Below are 24,841 nucleotides of genomic sequence, written 5' to 3'. Positions count from 1 at the left end.
GATGTTGGTGCCTGAAACGGGGGCGGCGGGGGGGGGGGGGGGGGGGGACACACTAGTAGCTGGCCTGCGAGTGATAAAGTTATACTGTGTTTTCATGTCAAGAGCAGTTAGTGTTCGAGGGGCACCTTCAATGAGTCCTCCAACAAGCCGAGGTTCAGCTTCGGGTCACTCAGTGGACTTCAGCGCCCGGGCCGCGTGCTCGGTTTGAGCGAGACTCAGCAGTGAGCGCGCACGCTATTTGAACGGCACCGGAAGGGAATTTCCCGTCCGTTCACGCCGTTGACGTTTCATGAATTCCTTAAAGGGTTTTAAAGCATGGAACCGAGCCCATCAACGGAGAGACCATGAAACATTAGAGCAAAGAAACAGAAGAAATGGAAACAAAAAGGGAGTGCTAGACGACAAGACTACACAAACGTGTTAAGATTGAAGAAGCTTTTCATCCCGTGACACAGTGTAACTGCGGACGAGCCTCCTGAAGCTTAACCTCTCTGAGCTCTCGCCTCAAATGTTTACGGAAGAACATTTCTGTGAACTATTTTTTTAATATATGTTATATGTCTCCAATGTAGAGAAAGTTGGTTGGTGTCCATCTAATTTACCTGTGTTTCTCATCGTATTGTTTGCATATTTATTAATGGATGGATGTGTATATTTATGCTGTATATTGACAGCTATCTGTTTTTGATTGGATTTGGGCTTTTTTTTATGTCACAATCAAATGAGCATATGTAAAAGATGATTTTTTTAAATTTATTCTTTAATTGAGCATTTATTTCTGCTGTTTGCAATGCATAAATGTATTGAAATATAACAAAGTTGTGACAAAAACAACAAACATCTTGTGTTTTTATCAACCTTAGAATTAGCTGACTCAAACCTCCTCAGCATTAAGTGTTGCCAGTAACAAACTCAAACACTAAACTCTGTTTGGGCCAACACCTTAATCCTGAAATCCATCTTCATTTCAACCTACGCCTTGAAATTAGGAGTTAACATCAGAAGACGCTGCTCAACCAATGAGGCATTAAGAGGTAAGGGACAAAGCCCACCTGCAAAGCTGGAGCTGACATAAATTACACCAAAAAAAATAAAACACACCCAAAACAAAAGCCACTTCAGAAGGCTTTCTTCATAATCCGGGGATGTGGGGCAGATCTGAGAAATGGGAAAAGTCCCACGTGAAAGCAACGGGCTTCTACAACACATTAGTGTTGACTCGCGTTTGAATTTGATCAAACTCATTACGCCGGGTTGTTGGGACGGTGAGCTGGTGTAAACATCTCGGGGGTTGGAACAGGCCCCCGCAGGGGAAGGAAAACCCTCCACTTTCATCCGTTCACAGTTAATCAGCCTCCGACAGACGCGGCAGCTTGCTCCATTGCCGCTCTCGTAAGCTTTGACTGACACATGAAAGCAGGGAAACTTGCAGCCAGTTAGGAGATTATACAGCGAGTGAGTCAAACCTGAGCCGATACTGCAGAGAGACCTCAGACGGGGAGGCTTCAGTCGCCCCTTTGTGAGGGCATCAGGGCCCGTTTTCACCACGCTACGCGAGGTGGGACAGTAAGGACGGGATTGTGTGTTTTACATGGAAAAAAAACAATGAGGGTGGGGGTCCCATGAGTCCCTGAGGCCAGACGGAGCAGCAGCAACAGTCAAGTGTCTAATGGATGGAGCGTCGCACAACCGCGCGAGTTCGGAAACACTGTACACACGAGACAGAGTACTTCAAAGCCTTCTGGGTCCAGCGGGCCACGTTATTTCAATTAGCCTCCGAGAAGAAGCTTTCTTCTTCTTCTTCTTCTTCTTCTTCCCCGGTCGGACCCCCACCCATCACTCCCAAGGATCAGCCACACAGGACCCTGTCACTCTACTTCCTCCCCCCACACACACACACACACACACACCACCCAACCTACAAGTGCTTTGTTTTGGAAAAGTTGAATCGAGTCCGCTTCAAAGTGGAGACGACCGCGGCGTAACATGAGAGGACGGTCTGTCCGGCGAGGCCGTGGCCGTGCCAGACGATGGGTGCCTGCTGGTTCGAGGAGGGGATGATAGTGTATTTCTGAGCTACATATACACAGATGTTCACACACACAGTTTGTGAAAAAAGACATTCAACTACGCAGGGTTTCCACTAAATACCATTTAATGATTCCTTCATTGATTCTTCAGTTGTTTTTTTTATGAAAACACCGCGAGAAGCAAATCCCGTGCCGTCTTGAAATACAGATGTGCAGCAGTGCAAAGACAACTCAGAGAGGGTTGATGCAGTGTGGAGACTTCACGTGACCTTCATTATGTTACGTTTGTGGATTTTTCTCTCTTTCTCAGTCACTCAGCGAAACCCTCGGGTTTGACTGAAGGCTGTGAGCACACAAAGGCTGCGTGTGTGTTCACAGCCCCTCCACCGAAAAGACGATCAGGTTCGCTTCACGTCTGCAGTGAACATGAACACATCTGGTCCTATTTTCAACAGGAGAAGGGAGGAGTGTTGATTGTCATGTCGATATCGCTGTGGAGTGTTCATACAGTTCTCTCTCTCCCCAGGATCACAAGACCAGTCAAGCGAAAACATGAAACAATAAGCTTTTTCTTTTTTTCCCTTTACCTCAATGCTAACCCCGTGCGCCATTTGCCGCGACCTGGAGTTCATCCAAACGAAACAAGAGGGAACACATGAGGCTAAACAACACGCTGAAAGACTTTTCCCCCTGCTGAGGTCAAACGTTCAAGAGAAGATTGCTTGCCCTAACAAACAAACATATACAATATGGTTTCCAAATGCCGAGCTTCAAGCACATTCGTTGCACACAGGCCGCACGGTCGGAGGGTTTCCTTGTGGGGCCGTGTGACCCGAAAGCCCGAAGAGCGCTGAGGGTTCAGCAGGTTTGTTCTTGGGTCACCATCACGTCCCCTGATCGCTCTCTGAAAGTGTAAAAGAAAGAAGAGTCACTGAACGACGTCGGAGTTACAGACTGAAAAGGAAAAAGACAACCAAGTAGCGAAAGGGACTTTTTGCCTCGCCACTTCAATTCAGTCATGTTTCTATTTCCAAGCTGATTATTCTCACCTTCCCAGAGTCATATCGGGGGCCATCTAGCCCGCCGCTTCAAGGGAGTTGAACATGTGACGCAACGGGCAACACGCACTCGTTGAATGAAAAGTGAGCGCAGGGGAGTCGTCTGGTGACGCCGCATCAGGCGCAGGGATCATGTTCAACTCGGTTCTCCATATCAGCATTTTATTGCTCCTGTTCGTCGTGTTTCATTCACGGCGCAAAACAGGGACATGAATGCGCCGAGTCCTCCCGGGGCATTTTGAACTGGCAGTGCATTAGTTGTGTTTTGGCCATTTAAGTAGACGACTTTACAGCAAAGATTGACCGTATCTTATAACAACAACAATAATAAGCTTTATTTGTGCGGCGCCTTTCGCAGACCAGGGTCACAAAGCGCTTTATCATAACAACATAAACAATACACAGTTCAGAAATACATATAAATAGAACATTTTAAAAAGTTCAAAAGGCCAAAACATCTCAGCGTCAATCAAAGCAGCTCCAGGACAGTTAAGTAAAAGCCCGGACAAATAAAACAGTCTTCAGTTGCCTTTTAAAGGAGTCAACAGACTCCATCGAGCGAAGGGAGAGCGGAAGACCGTTCCATCTTATCGGATATATCTGTTTTTTTTTTATATTATGCAAGTTCAAGCCCCCCTCCCCCCCTCCCCCTCCCCAAAAAATGTGTTAAAACATACACATGCAGTATGTGCATGGAAAGTGCTCTCAGTGCTCGTAATCGCTCTCGTATAGGAAGCAAAATCTACCGTCTTCTCTCTCTTTCTCTCTGGGAAATTGCACACTGAATTTCAGCTGACGTGAATCTGAGGCTGCGGCCATTTTGGTTATCTTCCAAAGTTACGGCCTTTATAGTATATTAATCCCCCCCCCCCTCACCTCAGCTCAGCTCAGCTCAGCTCTGCAGGGTCACGACTCAATTCAACGGGGCTTTTTTGGCGTGAAAGTTTCACTTTCGGGGTGAAACATGAAGGAATTTTGTGCCAAAAGAGAAGACTATCTCGGCGCCGCCGAGCGGTCACATCGGAGCTCATTCGAGGACGCAGGTTGAGGACTCTGGATTTAGTTCCCCGTCTATTGGACGCACGTGAGGAAGGGATCTCCCGACGGCCGGCCAGTACGAACAGGAGGAATGATAACAGCAAGCCAGATGTCTACCGTTACTCATTTAAAAAAATTGTGGTGAAGGTCACAGTGTTTGCCCGCAGCGGATAAACCAGGAGAGAAAAAGCCTTGAAGAAAAGCAACTTTCATGACGAAGGAGGAGGGGAAAGAGCCGATGCCCATTTTCCCATTGTAGCATTGATCCAGTCCAATAAGTCACTTGCCAAAATGAATGAACACTCGACTTGCCCCGTGGCTGTTTTATCCCGTTAAGACATTTGTGTGAAATTGTCAAAATTGTGTTACGCGCGGTCACAGTCATGTTGGACCACCAAGTTTTTTGTTTTTTTTTATCACTTCATCTCATCAGTCGTGTCAAATTCGAAGAAAGTCACTGCAGGCGCTCTGAGACATCGGCGGGCCGGTCGAACCCGAAGAAATGATCCACTCGAAGTAACGCGAGGCTGACTGGAGGCGTCCCAAACTCAGCACTAACCCACGAACATTGGCGGACCCTGTGATACGTTTCACCTGCTGCGTTGCCTTTGAGGAGTCCCATCGTGTTTATTTCAGATTTCCAGGTGTTTAGGCGGTTTGTTAAATGTGCTTCCTCTCCCACTCCGTCGATCAGTTATGAACCCTGAGCCAGGTTCATCTTTACCCTTTTTGATGTGTCATACAGCAGAAATGGAGCGTGTGTGCGCACACACAGACACACACAGACACACACAGACACACAATGGTGTAATGACTTTCTTACTCTCGTGATGAGCTGCCAGCAAACCTGTTGAAACCTGCGGAGTAACCCTAGATGTGGAAAGTACCCCGCAAGTCTGAGACACAGGTTACTGAAGCAGAGGAGGCCCTCACCATCTCCCTGCGCTCACACACACACACACACACACACACACAGACACACACACATGCACACACAGGGTTGTGTAGTATCACTGCTTCTTTTCCCGAGACACGCAACCCAGACATGATCTGAAATCCAGTAAGACCCCCGCTACTTCCATCCTGCTGCGCTTCTGATGTTGGGAGGAATCAATGTGTCTGCACTTGTTAGTGGGGGAGCGTGTGTGGGTGCGTGTGCGCGTGTATGTGTGTGTTCATGCATGTCAGTGTGACCACTCACACTCGAGGAATGCACAAGGTTTCCCTTTACACATACAGGCTACTGTACACACGCAGCCGCAGTACGGTTCATGCCGCATGTTACGCGTCTCCGTGTGTGTCGTCTCTGCCGTACTACCGTGCATGTGCACCAGCATGTCGCGCATGTGTGTGAGAGATCACCTGCCTCACATCTGCCGACCTCTTGACACTCTCCGTCTCTTTCCACACCTGGCCTCGCATGATCAAGGCTCCAGGGGAGGGCAGGTGCGCTCGCGAGTCGCGACACTTGACCTCGTGACGAGAGCGCAGCAGTTTTCTTGCCCGGCCGCCTCGAGTGCCGCTGGGAGCGGGAAGCTGGCTCCTGACTCCCGACAGCCATCTTTTTTTCATCCTCTGCCGGAGTTATGGCGAGGGGAAAAGCCTGAATGAAGTCTATGAGCCCATAAAAACAGAAGGCCTTTAATTTCCTTGTGTACGCCCGGGGAGTACTGTTGGCCTCCCGTGTCTCTGGTCGGCAGTTTATTAGTGTGATCCCGCAGGGTGCCTGTGGTTTATTTGGTTTGATCAGATCAGAGAGAAATATCATGAGTAACGGTGAAGCGGCTGGGACATGTTGGACTTCAAACGGGCAGGTGGGATGCATCGCTGTCGTGTCTTCAAAAATGTCCTCAGTATTGAGAGGAAATGGGAGGGGAGGAAGACCTCTAGCTATGTACGGGTTTTCACAAGGTAGCAAGTGCCTCCCTATGGCCAACATATAATCCATCTATTAAAAGACAGAATGAAAGACATATACGGGCGCATATGGCTGCAGGCCGAGCGAGCAAAAAACACTATTTGTGGACGAACTCAGTGTTTGTCGGATAGGTGGAGGTCGTTAGTTTGATTCTACGATCTGTTTTAGTCTCAGCTTTGTGTTAAAAAGGTTTAATACTACTGTTTTTATGAGGAACCTGTCCGTGGTTAGTGCATTACAGACAGAAGATGGCGAGGATGAGGAGTTAAGCACTGAAACAGCAGCATCTGTTCAGGTGTCGGCTACATTTAAATTATTTTCTCTGCTTTACCTTGCCGTCAGACTGCCCTTTCTGATGGGGAACTGAAGCTGTTATCTCTGCTTTTCCTCAAGGCCTTTTTTACTCTTTTGCTCTTTGGACAGTCATTTCAGCTCGCAGAGCGCTGCTGCTCTATCGGCTGCCTCCATCGGGAAGTTTGTGTTTGCTATTGAGCGACTTTGGTGTTTTAATTTAAAAGATTACTTCGGCATCACCCAAAGACTCTCACTAACTCAATGCAGACCATTGATTGACAACGATGCTACAAACCCCCCAGACACACACACACACACACACACACACACACACACAGGCATGTTTTTGCCATTCAGTGGACATTATGTAATTATGTAATTATCTGTCTGCCAATTAAATACACACAATTCATTCTGTATATATTGGACTTTATGTACAACATGAATTGTACATATAATCTAATTCACATTTTAATTTTATCCCATTGATATCAGCCTCACGTCAAACCGTGCGCTATATTAATTGCGTTGTAATTGTATTGTATAAATGGAAACATTTCCGACTGCGTTCATTAAAAATGCGTTTACTAAACAAAGTCGGTGGTAATTTTTTTGGCGAGAGGGAACGGCCTCAACGAGTTGGTAGATGAAGAGCTGCAGGCGACAAGCTGCACACCTACAACAAAATGTCAGCGAGATAACCGCCTCTCCTTCTCCTGTGGAAAACTACTCCCGTCTTCTTCATGAAAACAGCGACTGCACTTTAAACAGATGCGACAGTCAAGTGGAGGAAGTAAAACAATACTCGTGTTGACAGGTAGAAGATGATATTTGCATTGTCGAACGACTGATGGAAACTATCTACGAATGTTTTTAATTGAGATAAATAATTATTCTGCAGCAGCAACCAAAAGTAAAAGACAGGAGAGGGCATGTTACTGTCTAAAACTGATGTAATAGTTTTTCTCGTATATTTCTTGTTTCCTATATCGATCTTGTGGATCTTATAGGTGAGCACGGGCGCCTCCCAGGGATGTGTGGTTTGGATCGTCCACCTAACAGGACAGAGACCAACTACAGCAGATCGTCACGTCTGCAGAGAGAACTATCGGTTCCAGCCTGCCCTCCGTCCTGGACTTGTGCACCTCCAGAGTCAGGAAGCGAGCTGCAAACATCACCGCAGACCCCTCACGCCCTGCAGGACACAAGCGGTTCCACCTCCTCCCCTCTGGTAGGCGCTACAGAGCAAAACCACGCAACACAGGAAGAGGAAATAGAAAAAGAGGAAATAGAAAAAAACAGGATCTGTTTCCTGTTTTTCGAGCTTCTTCTTACTGTCCGTCACTGTGATGAAGAGTTAATCAGACACCTCCATCTGCACTATCAGCACTATTCCATTCAGATTGTTGTCTTCGATCAAAGCGTATTTAAGCATTTTGAAGTATTATGTTGTATATATGTATGGGAAGAGAAACGTGTACACACACACACACACACACACACACACACGGCGAATAAAGCTGATCCTGAGCCAGAACAGAGACATTGATTTTTCCGTGAGGTGAAGCATGTGTGGACCCACCTGTTTCGCTTCCTGTCGTGCAGGCGGATCATCACTCCCACCGTGACCAGCGCTGAGAGGGAACCCACCGCGCCGAGCACAAACCCCACGTTACTATCTGTGAAAATCACAACAACAAAGCAATCAGCCGCTGTTATCGGCCATTGATCCTTCCGCAGGATCCATCCGTCCTCCGCAGCGTTTAATATCTGGATCAATACGAAGCCAACAGGCACGAGGGGAAGATCAATCAGTGGTCAGGCTTCCTGTGAGCAAGGCATCAGGTGGACGGTGGTTGAAGGTCCATGGAAAGGACGGGGGGAACCGTTTAGGTGTGGCTGAATTTTACGATGCATCTGACTTTGTTTAGTGCGTTTTATCCTCAGAGCAAGAATGTATGTATGTAATGAATGTCATTTATTTTATTTAACTTAATCTTTTCTTAGCCAGGACATTCCCAAGGGGGTCCTGAAAAAGATGACGGCGTGAAGGTTTCACCACATAAAAACAGACCTAAAAACAAAACTGTAAAAAAAAACAATATAAAAAAATGACATAAAAAAGGACAACAGACGTAAAACAAACCAGCAATTTGCATCCAAATTCAGTGTCTGGACAGTCGATGCTCAAATGATCCTTAATCCTGTTTTGGAAGTCCCGCGTGCTTACACAATATTCTGCTTTAAAACGTCTCTGCAGCTCAACCCACAATGAGGGCGAAGAGGCTGTAAAAGGGATGACGTATTCATGAACAGAGGTTGCAGATATTCATTGCTTCTCGTGTCAGGAGAGAACAGAGATAATGAGGCCGTTTGTTTAAAATGGCCCGATGAGCGTAGTACAACGTAAAGTGTGTAAATGTAAATACACGACTTGGTCAGATGCGATTGTCAAATAAATATCATCTTGTTACCATCTGAGCATCACTTTTCTGTTGTGAGTAGATGTTGTTAAGCAGCTCATATTTTAGCACAGGTTAGCTTTAATTCTACTAATCTCAGTGGTTAACTGGGGAAAGTGCTGATACTTTTTAAACCAATTGGGCTGAACAGGTTGACTATTTCACCAATTGGCTTAAACAGCTGAGCTTGTACATCAGAACCATTTAAATCCAGACTAAATCTGAGAAGTGGGGGAGAGATTCAGAGGTCTGAAACCAATTTGTAGCATTACCCACTGCGTGTACTTTAATTGTTCAGATCTTCTTTTTGCTCGACCAAAAATATTCGTTAGCATTTTATTGCTACATGATTGTCTTTCCAGGAGATTTGCTTCACTGTGAGGTACATCATACCTCAAATGTTCTGTATTTTACTCACATCACCCACTTCAAGGGTCTTTGAGTACCTTTAGAAGCGCTATGCAAGTTTGAATTATTATTATTACTTTCATTCAATGATCATGAAAGTGTATCAGTGCAAAGTAAAACATTGCCTTTGCACACGCACCGAGAGCACAATGCTGGATGGACGGCTTCCTCTGGCTTGGTTTTCCTTAACAATGTCTGCATTTGCTTTTGGTAACATTGTGATCAAATTAGAAGATCTGAAATGTTCCTCTGGGTCTTGGCAAGTTCAGTGAAGTGCTTTCCAATCTATTTGACTATTCATACAGTAAACTCAGCCAGGAGTAATTTGTTTTAAAAGGCAGGCAAGTATCCAGACGTTCAGAGGAAGATGATTATCAGAGCGCCGTCATCTTCCAACGCATGATTGCACGGACATGTGTCAAGTGTGGTAGCTGTTTGTCAGGTAAGCGCCGCAGGTGCAGGACCTTTTAAAACATCATCAGCTCTGGGAACATCAAACAGACGCAGGCATGCAGAGGCCCAGTGAAATACAAACCCACACGTACAAATATTCCCTGAAGTTTCTAAACCAATCGGTTTCGCTCCCCACGGCCAGGCTTTGGACGCAGCAGCGCCGGCATCAAACTGCCGGAGGCCGAAGCCTGAAGCCTAAAGCCTGAAGCCCGAAGCCTGAAGCCTGAAGCCCAAAGCCTGAAGCCTAAAGCCTGAAGCCTAAAGCCTGAAGCCTAAAGCCTGAAGCCTGAAGCCTAAAGCCCAAAGCCTAAAGCCTAAAGCCTAAAGCCCAAAGCCTAAAGCCTAAAGCCTAAAGCCTGAAGCCTAAAGCCCGAAGCCTAAAGCCCAAAGCCTAAAGCCTAAAGCCTAAAGCCTAAAGCCTGAAGCCCGAAGCCTGAAGCCTGAAGCCCAAAGCCTGAAGCCTGAAGCCCGAAGCCCGAAGCCTGAAGCCTTTGGCATCCGGGAGACAAGCTGCAGGTCACGAGCACTTGGAGGACTGGCAGTCAATTAGTGAGAACGTTCAACCTTTCCTCTTTTTCTTTTCTGCTAGTAAGATTATAAAACCATCTCATTACTCCGCTGGAGCTAGTCCCCTCCCCCTTTATTGATCATGGGGTGGGACTGAAAGATGGCGTGCATCACTCATCCGGGCGACAACCCTTTGGGTGTGGAAAGTGAGGCCGATGCAGAAGTGTCTTAAACTTGCATTCTCTTTAGCGGCCATCAGGGGGCGACTCCTCTGGTTGTGTAGAAGTCGATGAGAAAATGACTCAACTCATCACTGGATTATTCCCTCAGTAAACATTGTAGACATGAGTTTATGGTCTGTGTCGGGTCTGTGAGTTGTCTGTTTTTGTATCAGTACACCAAAGGAATTCTCACAAGCAGATGAGACGAATCAGAAATCAAAGACATGTTTACACAACCCGAGCACGCCCGTAGACCCCGGAAGCGTCTCTTCAATAGCAATTTAGATAGTTTTTTTTTTTTTAATTCTCACTACATCTCGACAGCAATCAAGGAATCAAATGCAAGAACAGCGCCGTTCATCGTCTACCTTCATAATGATAATTTTAGGGGCGTGGCTTTCGGAGGAAGGCCTGAAGGGACGGCTGTCAGCTGACTTGGCAACTTTTTTGCTTGATTTAGCAACTTTTGGAGACAGTGCTGAAAGCTACTTTCATTGAAACATAGTTGGCAACACTGAGCTAGGCTTTTTTTTTTCGGTTGGCTGATTTTTAAAATCCAGCGTACTCTTGCAAGTTTCTCAAGATTAACATTCGTTTTGTTTTTTGACAGAGCTGATATCATCTCAAAATAATTCGCTTGTCATTTTTTTTCCTCCCTCGGAAAGGTATGCGTGTGTCTCTGTACCAAGCTACTGTTGTCATCCGATATGTGCATCTCACCATGTCTGACTTAATGGGACGGGTGGAAGTATTCTTGGTATTTGAACCATGTGTCAGATGATGAACTTCAAGACGTCAAGTACAAACCGAACAAAACACCCAGTTGCATCAACACACCACAAACAACACAGAGCTGAGTAGTAGCCAACTAAAACATTTATTGTGTCAGAACGGGCCTGTTGACTCCTTCTGTGGTCGGAGACTCATACCCGTGCACACACGTGCGCAGCGGCCCAACAGCCCAACACAACACAAGCAAAGAAATGCAGTGAGGCCAGTACCGGCTTGTAAAAGCAACAATCACATTTAGACCTCACCGCCGAACAGCGCTCCTCAGATACGTCACATGACGTCATGTACGACCTGCGCATGAGCACAAACTCAAAGAAAGCGTTTTTAAACTCGACGCTATCGATCAGACTGGAAAATAGTGTAAAGGTTGTTTAGCTCGACTTGACTTAAAGGTCTAATTCAAACTTCTCCCGTGTGGAAGGCAATCAGGAGAAATACGGTGGCCCGACGGGAAGACCCGGGTGACTCGACCACCAGATCCATCCTTTCTCATTATGTGCGACACTCAGCCGAGATTTCCAGTTCTGACCGACTGTCAAACTGGATAACAAAAGACAACTGTAATGCATTCACTCTCCCTCTGAATGTGTTCATGTTTGACAAAAGGTTTGAACCTTAATCACACGCCTGCACGGGTAATCGGGTCGGCCCTTTTGCATCGGCCGAAGTTCAGGCATCGCACCGGAAAGGAAACGTGACTGGTTTGAAAGTCTGAAGCTCAAACTCCTTCCGTGTGCGCTGCATTTACCGTACCAACGACCTGCGTCTCCCTCGGCTCGCTCCCCTGTCTCATCTCAGGGGAATCCGAGAACCACAGACAGAAAATTGAGCGAGGCTTTGTTTGGCCACCCTGTTTCCTGTGAAAATCGTTTTAAACGCCTCCCTGGCAGCTGTCACCTTTCCTTTAATCACCTTCTCCTCCTCTGCGCGAGGAACTCTATTAATACCACAGCTCCGTCAAGGTGGAGCGTTCCTGGTATTGGTATGCATCCGATACTCGACCAGGGTTATTGTTTTTCAGAAGACGAGGCAAGGCGCAGCCGAGCTCATAAACTCGATGACCTCATACCTCTCAAGTCTCCCGTGGCCCCGTTAGCGCTCAGACCGAAAAACACTCCGAGGACTTTCTACCCAAAACCCACCTTCACCTCTCCAACACTCCCATCTCTCCAGCCGGAGATGTTACCATCGATCATCACAACACACCGCACTCCTGTCTGCAGCGGTCGGGGGGGAAAGTACGACAGTAGATTTTCACGCATCTCAAATAGGCGGGGCTTTTAGTGACGGGAGACATTCATACAGAGGTTCACTTTGAATGGAAAGAGGCCGAGTGTCGGCTCTTCTGACGGCTCATTAGCGTGACTCAGAGAAAGAAGTCAAACTGGATGCAGTGGCATTTTGTCGTTGAGCGGCACACCGTTTTCATCTTCACTGTGACTGCAATCCTCTGGCGTTCAGCCTGCACCGCCACAGCTGAAGGGGAGGAGGAGGGATCCGTTGGGGCGTCACCTGCTAGCGCCTGTATTTAGTGTTGTTTACATGGCTAGAGGTCGCATTTGAATGGTGGAGGTAACAGCTCATGCAACACCTGCCATGGTGACCCTGTGGTCATGTTGACAGTTGTTAGCACTGATTTGTGTAATGAGAGTACTGCTGCAAGTGTCACATATAGCTAAAAAAAGACCCAGATGTGTGTGTGTGTGTGTGTGTGCGTGCGTGTGTGTGAGCAACATGCATGGGCACAGCTGAAGCTCGACCGCACACCGTATGATTACTTTCATCTGTACGTGCATGTGAATGTGTCCGTTGTTCCAGACAAATCACTCGAACCCTCACAGATGCTTTGTGAACTTTCTGTCCGATTAGTTCTCGCAGGCTTCTCATCAGCGCTGCACTGGATAATCAAGTCAGGAAACTTGTATGTTTCCCGAGTGAAGGAATCAGGATCGATTGCGAGCAGCAGTGACCCAGACTGCTGATACCTGGACCTCATTGTCGGCCATATGAAGTTGATTCACCGGCGATTACTATCGAGAGGAAGTCTCCGTTTGCAGTTCTCACGAGGAAATGACGGAGGCCTGCGGTGAAGCCGTGAAGGGATGCAAGTGGAGGTGGATCACAAGGCAAGTGGCTTTGTTTTTTTGCTTCCTCTCACTTTTCGATGAAGCCAAAAACCCTTGAGTTTGGTTCTCAAGGTTCTCACAGTATTTGTATTACCCAACTAACTGATTAAAGATGTAATTTCATCCAATATGTCTGTGCCGTTGCCACTTACTTGCTGAAAACCAGCCTTAATAGCACAAAAAGAGGAAATAATCTGGTCACACAAGGAATTTAGTAGGAAACACTGCCGCCTGCTGGCGACCGTTGACAACTACAACAACACTCTCAGAGACTTCGCGGCTGGAACGGTGAATGAAACCCTGAAACGGATCCAGCTGCTTCCAATTTACCAACAGAAAGCCAATCCAGGTTAAGACGTTTATAGCTTTGTAGCGAATGGTCTGCATGAGCAAGCGAGAGCCGACCCCATTGAATCTTTACTTTCAGAGAGACTGGATGAGACGACGAGGACTCACAACGTCCGGTCGTGCAGAAAAACATGTGAAGAGTTAGACAATAATTAAAGTAAGTAAGGTAATTTACTTTGCTTTGGGCCTTTCTAGAGCAATCGTGGGAAACAGTTTCACGAGTGAATGAAACAGAGAACAACACAGACTTCAGTGTGATTCAGGCAAAAAAAATGAAAACGCGGGAAAGAAGGACGTTTTTTGCACGTTTTAACCAAATTTAAATGATATCATGGAAGTACGCTGCATTAAAGACGGCTTCCCTTCCTGCAGCCTTTGGTTTTCTATGTCGTACAGTATGAGATAAATAATTGTTTTGTAAATAATAATGTCCTTGTCATGTGGTAATGCCAGGAAGGGACTGGTTTTAAACCTCTGCCTGACTGTGTTGAAGATGGATTTGGACGTCTGATGTCCCAGAATCTGTGCATCTACTGCCAAGGTTTAGAGGTATTGTTTGTCTGGAAGCTAATATTAATAGTCGACTCAATAGATGAAATCCCACCTGTCACACAGTAGGGGGGATCCCCGGTCCAGGTGCCATCACCCAGACACGTTCGCTCTGTTGCACCGAACAGCGTGAAGCCTTCACTGCAGAGGAAGCTCACAGCGTCCCTCTGCAGGTAATGTGTCCCGTTCTTCCTCCCATTCCTGGGTGTGGGGAGCCAGCCGCAAGACACCACTGAAGGAACGGACCAAATGGTTTTTAAAAGATCCGCAGATTTGTAAACACATAAAACGTATTCTTTCACTTCATTAAGCTTTCGTATTGAAGAGATGCACCGACATCAGAAAACAGTCCGATACGACTCATCGGGTATTGGGTCAATATGTTTAATTTAATATGTTTATATTATATGCAATATAAACTGGAATTGTTATTTCTGATGATGTTTTGACCCTGTTAATGTTTTAAGATTCTCTACCAAGTTGCTAGATCACAATGTATTATTTTAAGAATAAATAACATTTAAACATGTATATCTATTGTTCCATTTAGTTTTGTAACGTTTAAATCAGGCAGAATGTTGCCTTACACATACATGAATAATCCCAGTTTATAAATATAACGCTGGTATCGGATGGGCACAAAGAGCAGGCATCGCCGTCGGGACTGAAACTAAGTTGGAGTTTGCAGACTGGGGATCCAAGTCAAAAGATCCAAGTCAAAAGAGAACGAAACAGTTGCACAGGTCTTGTTTCGCATGGTTCTCTACCTGGCTCCAGGGCCGCCACGAGGGCCCGGTGACTGCTGAAGGCCCGCAGCGTGGCGTTTCCCAGCGCGAGGCTGCGAGCGGTCAGCGTATCGTATTTACAGAACTGTGCTCCTTCTCCAAAGCACACGGCCAACATGTCCGCCACCAGAGGGTCGTCCGGTCTCTCGGGGAGAGAGAAGGCAGGAACAAAAGCAGGGTGGGGGCTCGGTGGAAAACTGTAGGTGTCCAAGAGGTACTTTGAGTCATAAGTGAAAAGGGAGGACTCCTTTGAAACGTTCCCTGTGGATACAACACAAATAGCAGTTAGGTTATGCAGCCATGTTGGATTGAAAAACTAATTAAAATGTTCCTAAACCAACTGAAAGTGAACTGAACTATGCAATACTGTTCTCACATTTCTGTGCCTTATTTGACATTGTTTAATACTATTAGCATTCGCCTCCTTTTTATTATTTATTGTAATTCTGTGTGAAAGGAGAACCTAGCAAAGTACGAGTGACTGTCTGTTAACTGTGCACATGACGATAAAAATATCTTGAATCTTGAAATTAATGTCAACGGTGGTAGTCGAGATGTCAGAAACATCAAAAATTCCCACAATAAACAGCCTCAATGGCATTTCTATTTGTATATTGCAGACATGTAAGCAAGGCACATGCAAGAAATATAAATGTGTAAGAATGAGTAAACAGGGAGACTAATAACCAATTTAGCACCTGATCAGACACGGCTAACTATAATTATAGCAATTATTTCCATATCAGACAGCTCGGCTTAAACCTAATCTCTAAAACAGGGCCTCAAAAAGAGAGAATACGAGTGTATAATTTGGAGATAAGAGCATAACTCACATAATGCTGTGACAGTTTTGTTTTGGCACAGACTTTGATGCATGGAAAACTATCAGCAACATTAAATCAATTAGTTCCCACAGGCGTAAGACGGGTGTTTTGCTGCTCTTAGACTGAAGCATATGCTTTCAGTCAAAAGGTCAAGTCAGCTCCTGGCCCGTTTTGAGGCTGTAATTAAAGCCCCGAGACATTATCGTCGTGCATGTGTGCGGTCTGGCCCCGACTGGGTTCCAGAGAAGTGGTTTCACTTGCGCTATCTCTCTGTAATCTGCCGGAGCGGCGCTAACTCTTAACATGTGCCTTGTTTTCTTCCTTCAAAACGTTTGTCGAAGTCGGCGGCCAAACGCGGCTCCAGTCTGGCAGCCATCAAGGAAGACGCAGTGATGAGGGGAAGTATTGGCAGATCATGGAAACGCTAATCAGCTCCTGCCTTTCTGAACATGTGACACGACTCGACACGGTCAGCCACTCTGTTTTGGGGATTGTGGGCCGTAGAAAGAAAAATTACGGGCAAAACAAGAGTAAATGCGTAGTTTTTAAACAGTTTAACTGCAATGAAATCAGTGTGCCACAGAACATTCAGTGTCTATCAACATCACTACAGTTTCCACTTAAAATATGTTGAGGAAATCGCCAAACGACGAAATTGGTTTCCGTTTACGGCCTAAGGAGCCACCGAAAAGATTAAACGTAAGCTCGCTCTCCTGATTATTTTAGCGTTGATCAATATCTCATGTCCAACAGTCTTTCGCACTCACATCCAGATCCAAAGGTGAAGATTTCCTCCGGCGTGGCGTCGGCCAAGGCGATGATCTCTCCTCGCTGGGTCAGCAGGTCATCGGATGGGTCAGAGTTCATCCGGCCGAGGAGACCCCGAGTGCGGTTGGTGAACTCTGTCGGCAGCAGGACGGTGGCTGCCATCACCCCCCCGTGCACGCGAGCCTCGAGGCCGACGCCAGAGAGGAGGATTACGGTCACATTATGAGGGCCGGGGGCGAACACCAACACTCCTAGAGAACAAACACTGGGCTTGTATTCTCACTCCTTTTATGGATTTCGTGACAGATGGTGACGAGGATTTACCGCCTCCCGGTCCTATGATTTCACCAACTAGACTGTCCAAAATGTCACATCTATCCTGTTAGACGTTCGTGTAAAATTGTCAGAGTCAGCATCTGCATCTGTCTTGTTTTGTGAGCTCACAGGGACGCAACCCAATTTGAAAAGATCCCCTCGAAGCGTTCCTGAGAACAGCCCGAAAAAAATTATACAAATCTGATAAACATGCATGTGTGAAATACACCGTCGTCTCCAAACCTTACAACGTTTAGCAAAATGTCGCTGTACAAAAAACAATAAGCTACGGTTGCAAAAGAAAATGGTACATCCATTTTTTTTATGCCTGGTGAGGTCAATGGTGGAAAACTTTAGCACAAGGAAGCGGGGAATCAAAACTTGATATTATTAAAAAAAAAACTATTTAAATGATTACTGTAATTCTAAAAAAAAAACAACTTAATTCAGAAGAGAGTGGCGAAATGTTGCCGACGTCACAATACAACATTTTATAGCACGAAGTTCTCTCTCGCTGTCAAAGTTAACGATGTCTGGTGTGGTCCGACTCATCTCACCCTGTAGCTCCATCCAGCTTTGCTCGGTGAACGGGAGGACCTTCTGGTTCCTCAGCACCTGCAGCTGGCCGTCGGCGAGGCGCACCTCGATGACATCAGAGGCCTTCTCCCTCACAGCCACCGACGACAGCCATGTGGCTTTGGCCGCGGTACCTTGGTGGTCGACATAAACATCACACTCTTACAGACTTTAGGTAAGCGCGAGCTGCGCTGGTACGTGTACTGGAGGTGAGAGCGGTCTCGTCGCTGCTCAAAGGCTCAAGTTGGAGTGGACCTGAACATTGATGACATGTGTTGGCCATCTGCAGTCGCTTTGCCCACGGCTCTTGTGTAATGGCTGGGAGGAAACTGACGCCGACATCTGTTCTTCTTCCCCACATCTGACCCCAATAAAAGACTGACCGAAGAACAAGAGAGGACCGGAGGAAACAGGCTGTCGGTTAACAGCGCCAACATGCTTCACTCACACAAAGAGGACCAGACACCACTTGCTAAAAAAAGAAGATAAGAGCCTTGAAACGCATCTTGAGTGCAAAGAGAGAACAGAAAGACAAAATACACCGAGAAATACAGAGTTCATTATGTCTGAGAGAACTCGAGAGGCAGGCCATCAGTCTTGCGACCGCCTGAAAGAAAAAGAAAGAAGAAAGACACGGCCTCTCTGAAGAAGTCTTGGAACAAGTTCCACCCAAACAAAGCTGCTACGGCAGCATCGTGGGGATGAAAGAGGGGACACAGACGGGGCTTTCACATGAAATGTGGACTCACCGTTCTTAAGTTTCACCTGCTCCGTCCTGGCCTGAACACTCAGCTCTCTGTCCGGCGAGGACGCCAGCTGGAACTCTCCTACGCCGTTGAAAGTGTAGCCGAGGCCGTCGAACGTCACGAAGTGCGGGTCCCCGAGGACGACACCTGCGAGGCGCCCGAGAAACACACAACACACAACACACATTTTGGCCCAAACATGTTTATCCTCCGAAAGGTACACCGCCGAGCTCTCGCTCTCGTATCAGCGCGCGGCTTATTGTTGCGTTTTGCAGCGTCTGGAGAGCAGGCAGTCGATTGCATGATCTAATATATATATATATTTTTCCATAATATAAACTCTCGGCTATGTCTGTAATCCATTTACTTCTCCCACAAACTGATCTGGAGTCACCTGCGCGACACACAGGTGAACCATTTCTTGCCGTTTGTGATGTACTTTTTACAGCCTTAATACAAATTCAGCGAGCCAAACCCGGAATCGGCCACGCGGTTTAATTTTAGCATTCATAGTATCCTTTTGTTTCTTAAATAATATTTCAATATTTCTAAATGAACAGTCTTGGAATTGCAGAAATTGGGTTTGACTGAAAAGCTGAGACTGTATTCACAGACGATGTTAGTCCCCAAAGGAGGCGTTTCATTGTTTTCACTGTAGAAAATGACCTTTTGTGACCTCTAGGATAATCCCAGCCTCGTGAAACTTCACCACCACAAACTAGAGACATTGGACATTCGGAGGATGTATGGCTCTCTGAGGGATTTTGACAATATGGGTTTATGAGCACTTTCCAGAGCAGAGGATTTTTTTTTTAATCATTCTTATCAGTTCCCAGGTTTTGCATCACATCTGTGTAACAAATGGCATAATCCCCAAAATTACTGTCATACAGTACGAGGCGTAATCCATCATAATGTTTCAAGTCGATCACGAGAACTGTTTACGTGTCTGGAATCAAACAAAGATTAATTCATTTAAAGATGCTTTCGAAACAGGAGGTCCTACAAATCTACATTTCAGTAAATATTTTGCAGCCGAATCGAATCGTTTACAGGATAATAAACCTTTGTTTATTCATAATGATTGTAATACTAGTTTCTTTCCAGGGCTTGTACAAAAGCAATGAAATGGTCTGTGATGTCATGAGAGGTTGGGTCATCAATGGGCAGTACATCGCCTCCCAGTGGTTGCAGCAGGGACTACAACCCATCATGGCATCCGGTAAATAAACTACAATTCCCAGTCAGCAGTGCAGCCAGGCCCAAGCCTGCCGCCCGGCTGAGGGGGATGAGGCTGATGACCCTGGAGCGCGCTGGAGTGAGGGTGAACAAAGGACAGGAGCGCAGGAGAGGAAAGGGAGTTCCTATAGTACGTTGAAGACAATGAACCGGGAGAAAACTGAAGTACTTATGTTGGTTTTGTACAACGAGTTAAGTTTCCCTTTTGTTAAGAAGAATCTGAATACAGAACTCTGAGTTAAAGAAACCACCGCACGTCGTCTTGACGTGTGCGCCCACGCCTCGCCTCCCGATCCCGACCTCTCGGGACATCACAGTCCGTGAATATGAGCTACGAGTTGGCTTCCGGCTTTCGGACACGACTCATGAGCGCTCTCACCGGCTCTCGGGGGCCGGTAGCGGAGACAACTGCTGGACGGCCGACGGGCGAAGTAGACGTGGCAGTGGTCGGACCACAGGCAGCAGTAGTAGAAACTCATGACGTCGTAAAGCCAGTGGGAGTAACCCGGCACCCGTGGCGGCGCCCTGTACGGGGGCGAGCCCCAGGCGTGCGCCCTGTCCGGGGTGCCGCCGCCCGTCGAGTCCCCCGTCAGCACCAGAGCGCCTGTGCTGTCGTAGCAGCACTGCTGCCCCGATCCGTGCGTAGGACTGGGAATATGAGAAGAATAGCCTGTCAAAAAAAAAACCCTGAAGAATGGCTTCTATCTTTAAGAAAGGAAAAAAAACCACCAGTGAGCCGTCGTCTTGTCACGCCTACCTGGCCTGAATGGCTCTGACGCAGTGGACGCTCCCGGGGTGATACGTGCACACACTGCCCCGCTCAACGTCACAGCTATAGTCCGGCTGAAATGGCACGGTGGATACACATCTCGGTGAAATAACAAATGCGATTGAATATTATTTGGCAATTGACACATTTAGGTTCAAGAAACAATGCTTCTTTGTCTGTCTCGATCCTGCCGACTTCAACAGAAGTCTGGTGAAGTAAGATCACACGTAGTGATTCAACACAGAGCTTCTTCCCTGAGTCGGTCTTCCTCGTCTTCGTCTTCTTTTCATTAGAGGGATGAACTCCAATCGTACGTAATAGAATCACTGCAGCGCTTTTGTTTAGTTTCATTCTGTCTTTTTGGAATAGATTTGCAATACTTGCCATCCAAATTTGACCTTGAATACATCATTCATTTTCTGATTTATCATTTATCAATACCTCTGACTCACAGGAACTGTGCATAGTCTTACAATCCACAATTCTTGGTCTGATATTTAATTTGTCTTAGATTAACAGTCTCTAGAGACAAAGCATGTATTCACCTTGACCTTTCTTATATTGCGTTCATATTTTTTCCCCAACAAAAGGTCTCATGTTCTCTCTCTCAGGGCACCACACCCACAGATCTACCTCCGTCAGAAAAAATATTGCATTAAAAAGCCTCAGTTTCAGCAGATAAAATCATACTTCAACCAATAACTTGGTATTCAGTGCTGTACTTTCTATAAATGTTCGACTAATGTAATTCAGTAGAGCACATGTTTCTGTTATATATATATATATATATATATATATATATATATATATATATATATATATATATATATATATATATATATATATATATATATATATATTCAGATTACAGCTACAACTCTGACTTCTACAAGTGAAAGAACTAAACATAATGTATATTAACAATATAATGATAACCAGAGTCACTGAAGTGCACTCACATGAAACCTGCCTGTGTCCGCTCGGGCCTGTGCCAGAGTGCAGGGACAGTCGATGAGCTCGTCCAGGAAGGACGGCAGCTTCTCCTCCAGGACGTCCCACTGCAGACACTTTCTCTTGGCCCAGGCGGCGGAGTCTTCTCTGAAGGGCCGCTCCAGGTGCCAGGCCAAGACGTGGCCTCCGCTCCAGAGCCCCTGCACATGCCTGCAATCAAAGTTACTTCCTAAAATATCATCATCTGATTGATGATTATATGTATCTCATTGTGGACTAATGGTACACTCAACAATTATTTTTTTTTTAAATACATATAAAAATAACCCCCGAATATCAAAGCGCATGAGGTGACAAAAAAAAAAAGCCCAAAATATTGAATTTACATATCGATGGCCACAGTATTCCTTTCTGCAAATATGATTTAGGAAAAGTGGGGGAAAACCTCCTATCTGCACTTTTCTATTTTTGTATTTCCTTTTTAACTATGCATTGGGTATCCTTACCAAAAATAGATCTGCAAGAAAGAGGTTTTGCTCTTCGGCCATGGATACATGTAACACTGAGAAAAAGCAAATCCTCGCAGTTGCGAAAAATGGTGTTGCTTTAATTGTCTCATTGTTTATCCAATACATGTTTAGGATTGTGAAGATTGACTGTCTGGCTGTAGAATCAGCAGCATTACTATGAAGCTGCAGTTTTTCCCGGTGTCGTCCCAATATGGGCAGAAAGAAAACGTTTCCATTGGATGTGGGGCATTTCTAAAACGCTTGACGTGCGCTATGGATACCTCGCTCCGTCGGACGTCGAACTAGCAGTGACGCGGATATTCCCCAACTCCCAGTCAGAGAAGTCCTTTGAGGGCTCAGGGAGGAAGTCGAAGGCTCCGGTGTTGGGCAGATTCCTGCCGAGTGAGTGCAGGTAGCTCAGCTCGGCCTGCAGGGAGCGCGATCCGTTGGTCCGGGCCTCCGGGCCCCCGCTGAGCTCTCTGTAACCCCACAGCTCTATGTGGACTTCCTCCGCTCCAACCAAAGAGCTATTCCATGTCATCCTGAGCCGCCCCGCCACGTCCGGCGTGCCGTAGTACTGCCACTGGGTTGCATTCACCAGGGTGACCTCCAAGGCTGGGTCTGCTTTACCCGGGTGGACTAGCACAGTGAAAAAAAACAGGAAACATTAAGAGGACACACAAATAATCGGTTTTGTGGGGAACCAGATGTTTTGTTGAGCTACAGACAAAAATATGTCAGTTTGTGAAACTACAAGAGACAAAAGCAGATAATAAAATGCTCAATTTGCTCAAAAAAGTCTTGAGGAAATAGTGACAGTTACATAAATAGTTGCTTCTCAGCAGAAATAGTTACTGCAAAATGTGTCACTTTATATCTTTTTAAAGTACCACTTGAAAGTGCATTCGCAAAAGCTAAATATTAAATAGCATTTTAGATAATGTTTCATTGATCCTCAATGTATAACAGATTCTAAAGCAAACAAATAGTATGATGGGATCTCTATTTCAATAACAGACCTGACAAGTACTCTCCGGATCTGTTGAAATGTATTCCATCTGTGGAGACTGTAAATGGTATCCAACCCGTCTCGTACAGTAAAGGAGAGACACAGTAGCCGCGGCCTTCAGCATCAATAAATCCTTCTTGTTCTATCTCTTCCTTGAATCTGCGACAGAAACAGACAAAAACCTGACGCGCTACACAACACGACTACTTGGTCTTTTATTTTCTACAGCCAGTAGAATAATCATTTTCGGACTCTTATACAAAAAAATTGAGAACACTCAGAAAAAAATATGTCTGTTTAATGTTGGTATTTAAACCTTTAAATGAGTAAATTAATGGAACATATTATATATTTATGAGACAACAGCAAAGTCAATTAGGTTAAACTATTGTATAAATACTGAAATATCAAAGAATGAAATGTCTTTTCAACGCCACCATTATGTTTTCTTTGTATACACAGCCTGTTTCAATCAGCTTTAAATTCAGGAATATTATGAAGACGCACAGCTGACATGAACAGCACGTTCACACGTTCATCATTTATTTGTTTTGTGACGCGACCTCAATGAACAGGAAACTCCACCGACATGTTTTGTGTTTAACATCTACAGAGAGCATTTGTTACAAAGTTTGCGACAGTACTGGAAAGAAAGGGGAACTTTTTTTGCATGATTTAGTAGTTTCTTTCCATGATTTTGTATATTTATCTTCATTAAACCGGTTGTTTTTCCTGTAAGCAAAACTTGGTTTCCGAGGATAGATAATAAAAATTGGAATTTCAAATATCGGTGACCAATACTTTGAATAGCTACCACGAAACAAAACCTACTGTAAAAACGTATGTGCTGAACAGTATACACTGTTTATATTAATAGAAATAATCCCATGATAGAGGTACGCCAGATGTAGATTATGAAAAGTGCCGAAGGTCACTCGGAGACACACACCTGCAGACAAGACGCCCACCAGGACGAAGGAGCAGGCTGAGGATCCTGAGAGCTCTTCCACCCAACATGGGGCTGGAGTGAGGCGTCACCTGGAGACAGGACTGGTTGTAGTCGGCACAGCAGCTCAGCAAAGATGCACAGGTTGCACGGCAGGAGCATTCCTCCAACACACTGCCACACTTTCCCCTGCATGTTTGACCTGGTAAATAATACATTGAACAAGGAAGCTTAAAGTTCTTATAATCCTCAAATAATTCAATAAAAATAGATCTCTGAAAGTTGTATTTTCTACCTTATGGTGGAAGAAGTAAAAAAAAACACAATATAAAAACAAAAGAAAGAGTTTTACTTCAGTAAAAGTACAAAAGTCTTAGCATCAAAATATACTTAAAGTACCAAAAGTATAAGTACACATTCTGCAGAATAGCCCATTTCAGAATAATACCATATATATTAATGCATTAATGTGTACATCAGGTTCACGTTGCTGCTGGGTTATCTGTAATTATGTTTTCCTATTAATCTGAATCTGCAAAGAAATGGAGTAAAAAGTGCAATATTTTCTTTTGAACAGTAATGAAGTATAAAGTAGTAGAAATGTAAAATTACCTTAAAATTGTACTTAAGATGCATACAATACTTTGGTGTTATTAATGATTAATGTGATTCTAGATACCAAACAATGCGAACAGTCAATTGTCTTTCTCTTTACAGAAGTTGAAATAAAATGGCTCATATCCAACTTTAGTCCCTGAAATACCCTTTAAAGTGACTTACCAGCTGTTTTCGATGAGCACATAATAAATATTCCACAGAGAAAAATGATCTCTCTCAGGTTTGCTCTCATGTTTTCTCACAGAACGAAGTAACACTGCGTACACTGCGTACACACTCACACACGTACACACACGCACACATACACACACACGCCCACACGCACGCACGCACACGCACACGCACACGCACACACACACACACACACACAAACCTGTCCTCCACTGTGCTGGCAATGAGGTGTGCAGAGATTTAAAATTCAGTTAAAAACCAGACTAACTAACTACAGAAGTTTTCAAGGGCAGTTGGGAAGTTACACATTAACAGACTTAAGTTCAAAGTACGTTTGTAGGTTTAAAAACAAAACAAAAATTATTCAGGCATACCAACACACAATATGCATGCATGCATCCCATCATCCCT

General features: G+C 45.3%; 1 protein-coding gene across 1 annotated transcript; it reads right to left on the bottom strand.

Annotated features, from left to right (window-relative positions):
• Positions 1-2,185: 2,185 nt before the first annotated feature.
• On the bottom strand, positions 2,186-24,832 carry susd2 (sushi domain containing 2). Its single transcript, XM_068604419.1, has 14 exons — positions 24,422-24,832; positions 23,645-23,843; positions 22,706-22,854; positions 21,968-22,325; positions 21,186-21,387; positions 20,215-20,300; positions 19,837-20,105; positions 18,222-18,365; positions 17,454-17,606; positions 16,581-16,832; positions 14,972-15,250; positions 14,260-14,436; positions 7,921-8,017; positions 2,186-2,934 (listed from the first exon to the last, which is right to left on the bottom strand). The coding sequence occupies exons 1-14, from the start codon at positions 24,489-24,491 to the stop codon at positions 2,889-2,891; spliced, it is 2,481 nt and encodes an 826-aa protein (XP_068460520.1). The 5' UTR covers positions 24,492-24,832; the 3' UTR covers positions 2,186-2,888.
• Between the last annotated feature and the right edge of the window lie 9 nt (positions 24,833-24,841).

Source organism: Clinocottus analis, unplaced genomic scaffold (genome assembly GCF_023055335.1).
Source record: "Clinocottus analis isolate CAN_PGR_092001 unplaced genomic scaffold, fCliAna1.0.p SCAF_7, whole genome shotgun sequence".
NCBI classification, from domain to species: domain Eukaryota; kingdom Metazoa; phylum Chordata; class Actinopteri; order Perciformes; family Cottidae; genus Clinocottus; species Clinocottus analis.
This window is presented reverse-complemented; position numbering and strand designations above follow the sequence as displayed.

Excerpts from the sequence above, each read along its gene's own strand:
- susd2 (XM_068604419.1), bottom strand. The coding sequence starts at position 24,491 with ATGAGAGCAAACCTGAGAGAGATCATTTTTCTCTGTGGAATATTTATT. Across the intron at positions 14,437-14,971 it reads CGTGGCGGCCCTGGAGCCAG|TGGTGTCTTGCGGCTGGCTC; the intron begins GTAGAGAACCAT and ends CCGTTCCTTCAG. Across the intron at positions 8,018-14,259 it reads TCCCCCCTACTGTGTGACAG|ATAGTAACGTGGGGTTTGTG; the intron begins GTGGGATTTCAT and ends TGATTTTCACAG.